We start from the raw sequence: 7500 nt of genomic DNA, 5'->3' as shown, positions 1-7500 counted from the left end.
CTCTGGTAAGATTGATTATGCGTTGAAGGAAGGTTCTGCCGGGAACGACCACCTTACATGCAAACTGAAGGGTGCCCACTAACGACTGTAGCTCCACTAAGCGCGCCGAACGGCGTTTTTTGAACGAGGCTAGGAGATCCCGGATACGTGTTAATTTATCGTCGGGGAGGCGAGCCTCCATGCGAACCGAGTCTAGGACAATGCCCATGAACTCAAGGACTTGCGAAGGGCCTAACGTTTTGGATGCTACCACAGGGGCATTGAGCGACATAAAAACCCGGAGTAACGTGCTAAAACTCTCGAGACACAGCACTTTTGAGGGTTCAGCGATAAAAAAATCGTCTAAGATGTGAATTACGTGATGAAGGCCGTAATTGTGCTTAAGAATCCATTCGATACTATCGGACAGTTGGTTGAAAAGAAAAGGGGAACTACGCAAACCAAAGGGCAGATACATATCCACAAAATAACGGGACTGCCAGTAGATACCCAGCAAGTTCCAATCATCGGGGTGGACCGGTATCAATCGGAAGGCAGACTTGAGGTCGGTCTTAGCCATGAAGGCCCCCTTACCAAGAGACTGGATGATACTAATGGCGTCGTCCACCCGAACGTAGGACAAAGAGAACGGATCCTTGGGTATGTGATCGTTAATGCTATCTCCCTGGGGGTAGGAAAGATGGTAAATAGTCCGCCAGTCAGGTGAGTGCTTCTTGGGAACTACCCCTACCGGGTGACATTGTAAGGCAGGGAGAGGCGGTAAAGAGTAGGGCCCGGCTACCCGCCCAAGGTTTACTTCCTTGTTCAAATTGAGGGTAACCACCTCTGGATGCTGAACGGCAGAGATCAGGTTAGGGGAAACCCGGGGGAAGCGGGGACCGGAGTAACCTATGCGCGCACCTTCCCTGAGCATACTTAGCAGATTAGATACAAAAGTACGGTTCGGATGATTAGCTAACTCTGTCTCTAACTTAACAATGTCAATGGGTGTAGAAACCCGCGGCTTGTGTGAACTCCTGAGCTGTTCCACTTTACTTTTTGCTGCGTTCGCTAGCGGAGGAGGACCGAGAGGGGCTGGGGCTACCGGAAGGTTGCTGTGGGCAGGATGTGGCAGCATGGTTGCTGGCGAAACAGCGGCGGCAGACGTGCGGGTAGCTACAGTTGCGGCGCCGGCATCCTGAGGGCTTGTTGAAGTCGAAGCATACGGTGGACTGGACTCGGCGAGGTTTTCTGTTGGGATCAGCGGAAGGACAGTCGTCCTGAGTGTGGTAGGGACTCGAGCAAACGGAGCAGTGGGGCTTAGCTAAACCTGAAAATGTTACGGTCCACAGCTCCAGGTCTACGGTGTCCCAGCTGATGGACAGGTTATACGCGGCGCGCCGGCGGAACTGCTGGTCGTACGAATACCACGCCATGCCCTTAAACTTAGTTACGGCCCTACTTATAATTTGCTGGTATTTGATAAGCTCGAGTGCTCTTCGAGGGTAGGCAGCGACTAGGACCAGCATGAATGCTGTATAGGCGTCCAACCATTTCTGGAAAGAGTCGATGGTGGGTCTCCGTTTCCTGACCATAGTAACAGGGGAACCCAAGGGGAATCTTCGTCCGACTGGGCGCTGTCCTCGATGTCTCTGACGTGGACGGGAGCGGACGTGTTAGGCGCCGTTTGGACTGGATTGTTGGAGGTCGCTCGCGCGCGAACGGCTTTAGAAGACGAGCGACGGCGTCTAGGGGTTGCTTTCTTGGCCGCAGGGGATAGCTTTTTCCCACGGGCGACTGCGTTGGACGGATTGCCGAACAAGGCGGTTGCCAGTCTGGCGGCAAGTTGGGCTTTTGAACCCGTGATGGGCTGGTTTAGAGCCTGCAAACGAAGCTGCAGTACTTCGCTCGATAATTTCGAGAGGTCCTCCTTTTTGGCTGTGGCGCGACTGAGGTTGAGAGCAGGACGAGAACGAACCATGATGAAAAAGCTTTAACAAATGCCAACAACTAGTTGTTTTACTATAGAAGACAAAACTGCCAAGTGAACCTTGGACGGCTAACTGAGGCTTTTATAGCTAGACTCTGTCTATTAAAGTAGCCAGTTGTACAGCTTCTTCTATGAGCAGGTAGGTATTACACGTGCTCTTTAACAGTTATGAATGAGGCCTTAACAGATTTGGCCAATGCAAGTGTACGTTATAAACTGATATCTAGGAACAAAGTCACTGTGTCCTCATTTTATTTACAACAAAACCATTGGTTTTATGACCTTGAACGACCGACTACAAAGAACACGAAGATAACTAACGCGACATGAATAGCCCCTTTTAGTATGGTCACGTTCCATTAACCGTATTTTACTGATGGGGCAGTAAAATCTCATTTAAATTTAGAGATTAGAAGAGCTTAAAGTGTGATGCAAAATAATTGCCCCCACAGGGGCAAAGTTTTAATTTTATCGATGTACAGCAAGACCTCGAGTCCAAAACGGTTGAGTACTAAACATGTTCCCAAAACAGTAACTTTATATCCCAAGGGTAATTTATCCCTATTTCATTGTCGATTCATTGCAATTAGGAAAAACGCATCATGTAAAAGAGTTAGTAAGTGGGTTCCCTGCCATACTGATATGTTGGCTGCGGTGTCTCGAAAACTAAGACCTTAGACCCCTTCCAAATCTCGAAAACTAAAACCTAAGAGACCTTCCAAATCTCGAAAACTAAGACATCAACATAGCAAGCGGATTTACTGTGTACAGGGACAGAGAGCAAATCATTAACATAGATAGTAAACACTGGGCCCAAAATTGAACCCTGAGAGAACCCGAATCTCATTGCACGCAGATCAGAGACTACATCCTGAATTCTTATTCTCTGGTTTCTGTCAGAGAGGTAGCTCTGAAACCATCCCAAACTGTGATTAGAAACACCAGTGCTGCAAAAGATCATGATTAATGCTGTCAAACGCTTTAGACATGTCCAGAAGAGCTAGAGCAGAAATAGCAGTTCATCTGTGACATGGAGTAAAGCAGTTTCAGGTGAGAAACGTTTCCTGTTTCCACTCTGATTTTGTGATAACTTTTGTGTGGTGCTTAATATACAAAACCATAGGAAACGGGTTCCTGTTGTGGACAGAGCTCGAGGGAGTCATCCTTGATGTGAAGGTCGCGCTGAATAATCGACAATCGAGCTACGTGGAAGACGACGGGCAACTTCCAGTCTTGACTCCAAACTCCTTACTTTTTGGTCGATCCAATGTGCTACCTGAGACGGAACCTCATCGTGTGGACAACAAGGATTTACGCAAGCGGGCATGACTTGCCAAGTCGCAAAGAAGCACTTTGGAAACGCTGGACGGGGGAGTATGTGAAGGGACACCGTGAACGTCATCATCTGAAGAATACAGGAAAGCCTCAGCATACTGAAGTAGGTGAGGTTGCTTTATCAAGTCCGAAGACAAGAATACAGGAAAGTGGAAGACTGGCATCGTCAGGGATACCATACACCTTATTCCAAAATGGCCGCCATTTAAATATTCTTTTGTTTTTATTCAAATTAGCCCTTGATGCCTCCTTCTTAAGCTTAAAATTCAAAAGAATATTTTATCTTGAACGAAGCAACAAGGGCCAATTTGTATCCGCATAAATCAGCGGCCATTTTGGAATAAGGTGTATTGAAGGACGCGATGGTGTGGTCCGTGCTGTAAAGTTACGCGTGGGCAACTCGCGCCTAGAGCGCGCAGTGCAACATCTCTTTCCACTAGAGCTGTCCTGTGACCAATCAGGAGCTGAAGAAAGCGGTTCAACAATATTACGTGTTGAAGCTCCAGAATTCAGGCCGACACGTGACGCAGCCGTTAAGAAAATTTGAGGATCCGTGACGTAGCACAAAGCGAAGAAGACTCTTAGAAAAATATTTAGCGCTGCGATAGACATGTCAGATATCCTGTCAAAACGCATTTAGTTTATTTTACATTAGAGGGAGAACTCAGAACTGTGCGCAATTCTCACTTACGTTTATCTCCTGCGTAGCTAAACATGGGGAGGGTTCCGGGAATTGTACAGTTTGTTTGTTTGTTGAAATACTATGTCTATCACTTAAGTAGTTGTGTCAGACAGAAGCAATTATATTCTTATCAAGGTTTGCATTGCTCAAGTTATGTGAGATCACGTTTTTCATCGGAATCGCTTGCTCTATATTTTGCTGTGAGAATTTAGTGAGAAAACTTTACTTACACGGGAGAAATCGGGATCTCTGTATTCCATTGTTGCTCTACTTCCGAAAGACGACGTCAAATCACCAAATTTGAGGTTATGACGACAACGTGATCGTGCAACAGATAATCTTTCATTCTCTATTTTCAGTCTAAAACCGCTCGTACCAATTTATTTTTAGGATGCTTCGGCCAAATTGTGGAACGTGAACGAGATGGAATAATCTGTAAAGACTTGTGACTTGCTAGATTATAGGATTTTGCAAATTAATTATGTAGATGTAGATGTTGATAGTTCAAAGTTATATTTTGAGGTGACGTTTTCGTCAACGTCGCCGTCATAGATCTTAAGGTCCCTATTAATTGTTTCTCGTGAAACGGGGCCTACGGTTTATAGTGTTCTTTATCCGAGAAGACTTACAAAGGCAGCACTTTCTCCTGAGCTATTTTTAAATATCTTTAAAAAGACCCTGAGAGTTAATGCGGCCGGAGTTGAACTCACGACCAGTATGCTTGTCCGATGCTCTCAGCCAACTGAGAGAAAGCCTTCCGCCTTCCTCCCCTCTAACGTCAAGCCCACGTTAAGCCCCTTTGAGTAACTAGAAGCAGGAACCTATCACAGAGTCCTGAAACACGCACAGATGAATCGTTTTCCTTTATTGTTTATGGACTCCTTGAATCTAACCTTTGCCGTTGCCATTAAAATTAACCGAAACATTTCGCTATTCGCAACCACGCATAAAGCTTGAGGGACGAGATGCTCCGATTGCAGATCCAATGCATGTTTTGTTTTGTATTCCCGGTCAATTCATCACTCCTTGGGAAATAAACAACACTATTTACTGTATTACGCGAAGAAATGTCTCTTGTCAAGTGGCTGAACAAATGGCTACGAGGTTGGCACTTGTTTGTGGAGTTGATTCCGACCACCTTGTAAAAATACCGCCAAAGATAAGTATTTCTCCTCTAGCTACAACAACAGAATGCAATGATGTAGCAGGCGGAGAGCCAACGGTTAGAGCGGGAGGCTTCCAAGAGCAAAAGAAATGTGACCGTATTTGACTGCAATCCAAAATAAATGCCTGCATAGGTAAGAAGCCATCCAGTCCAGTGGCTCGTTGGTTTTCGGGGGATAACGTATGTCCCTGATGACAAGGTACGCTAAACACCACAACTGTGTCATCAACTCGAACTGCTGGATGGCACCATAACTGAGGGGCCTCCCATTGACGGTTCTTGACTTCAAGCTCCTGCCAAATCCAGTTTGTTGTATCCAAAATCCATACATCACCAAATAGCTGAAACAAACAGGATGCTTACATGTAAGGTAACATGTGTGGTTTACCACAAACTGTCTGGTGTTATTACTACTAATAGAAAAAAAAATCACATCGAGTTTTCTAGCCTGCAAAGAAAGATTAGGTTTCCCGCTGTCCTTGTAAGCTTCACCTTGCTAAAGGATGATATATTCCACGACTGTACTTCAGTAACAACGACAACAGCAACAAATGACTTTATTGCAACTACAGAAAGTTTATACTTTCTGGCACCGACCTTTCAGGCCGGTGTCAATAACATGTCATGTAACACCTAGCAAACAAAGTACGCGTGTGCATTACTGCATACTTAAGCACATTCATCCTAGCTTTCCTCTCTATTCAAACAATTCCTTCACTTAGGATTTCACTGTTCGACACTAACGCTTGCCCGATTGCCCGGGGCAAGCGAAATATATCCGTGGGCAAGTAAAACAACTCTAAGGCTTGCCCGATCGGGCAATCAGAATTTTTGTTCGACTAATGTTTTGCGAAACGATTTGATTTGCAACGAAGAATGTGACTAGTAATATAACGTAGTCACCGCAAACACTATTAAAAATAACAACGTTACATCTCTTTGCGGCATTAATTTCTCTGTTTAAAATGTATTGGTACAAATCACGAAATAGATTGGAAGAAGGAACACGTTCGTAAGCGCCATCTTTCTCCGCGCGAAAAGAATGTTTGTAATAGTGGAACCCAGTTTTTGCACGGCCAAATACGCTACGACACTGCTTTGATATCGAACAAGCTACCGGTATAAGCGAACAAGAAAATTCTACCTGTTGTCGCGCAATTTCAACCAGCTTTGAAAGGCCTAAAGAACATTTTATTGGACAAATGTCATTTAATTCAAAACCAACCTAATCTCAGAGAGATATTCAAGGAATCTCCCTTGATCTCTTATTGAACAGGAAAATCGCTTAAAGATACGCTTGTCAAAGCAAAACTGGGAAGGCTACTAAAACACCATGGAGACAGAGCAGGAGTCGCGTGGCTCTGCCAAACCCATTTTAAACACATTTTACAGACAAGTGCCATTTTTACAAGCCTCCTTTGAGCTTTAATTTGCAACTGGTCTTTAGAAGGTGGGCAACCGAAAAAAAACCACGGGCAACCAAAAACCCAAAACTGGTTGCCCAAAGGGCAAATTAGTAAGAAAGAAAGTGTCGAACACTGGCCAATTTAAAAAAGTTTCACCAACGTTTGCGTAGCACAGCACAGAATCTGTAAGGGATACTTTACAATAGTTTAAAACGCAAGCTATCTCAGGAAATTGCACAATACAATGTTCAAAGACTTAAAGTGTTACTAAACAAAACAAGAACAGAGGAGATAAAGGAGCGACATACTTAACCCATTGACTCCCGGGGGTTCCCCATTGACGACAAGTCTGGCCGGTTCAAGCTGGTTCGGGGGTGAAAGGGTTAAAACACCGCCAAAATCCATAAATTACCAAGAATTGGTGTCACCAGGGTAACCATCGTAATTAAAATTTAAAGCGCTGAAAGCACTGAACAATCCCCCGGAGGTACCAATATTGTACAGCTGGTTGCAATACACAATGTAGACTGCAAAGCAGGACCTTCCATGGGCCATTTTCATTAGAAGGGAGTGCTTTGCAGGCTGCATGTAGTTGCAATATCTTGTGGTGCAACACCAATGCAACTGCTTCTTTTTATGAAATGAATAATTATAAATTTCCTAATTATTAAAAAACTGAGTTATCTAGAATACTGAACACCTTTTTCAAAACACCTGTTTCATGATAAACTCATTATTGAATTAATTTTTCATTAATGATAGCTGTTACATTGATAATACAACCATTGCCATTTCACAAAATGTAACCTTAACCTGACACAGTTATTTTTATCTTTTACTGTGATTTTCATAATTCTGCGGAATTCACCTCAAGCGCCAACAGCCAACTGCGGCAGGCCTAATGCTGGTAATGCTGGTAACTAGTCCAGAAGTTCGGGCTATG

The 7500-nt window shown here is 44.4% G+C and overlaps 2 protein-coding genes across 2 annotated transcripts in view; both read right to left on the bottom strand.

The window, feature by feature from the left end:
- LOC138051993 (uncharacterized) overlaps positions 1-1604 on the bottom strand; it is a 3206-nt gene extending 1602 nt beyond the window's left edge. The window contains exon 1 of the mRNA XM_068898342.1: positions 1-1604. This exon is cut by the window's left edge and continues 367 nt beyond it. Within this exon, the coding sequence (XP_068754443.1) occupies positions 1-1117 (1117 nt within the window). The 5' untranslated portion in view covers positions 1118-1604.
- Positions 1605-3924: 2320 nt separating this feature from the next.
- Positions 3925-7500, bottom strand: part of LOC138051992 (F-box only protein 42-like) — a 7629-nt gene continuing 4053 nt past the window's right edge. Inside the window, exon 4 of the mRNA XM_068898341.1 lies at positions 3925-5492. Within this exon, the coding sequence (XP_068754442.1) occupies positions 5064-5492 (429 nt within the window). The 3' untranslated portion in view covers positions 3925-5063. The remainder of the gene's footprint in view (positions 5493-7500) is intronic.

The sequence above is a fragment of the Montipora capricornis genome, chromosome 6 (genome assembly GCF_036669925.1).
Source record: "Montipora capricornis isolate CH-2021 chromosome 6, ASM3666992v2, whole genome shotgun sequence".
NCBI lineage: Eukaryota > Metazoa > Cnidaria > Anthozoa > Scleractinia > Acroporidae > Montipora > Montipora capricornis.
This window is presented reverse-complemented; position numbering and strand designations above follow the sequence as displayed.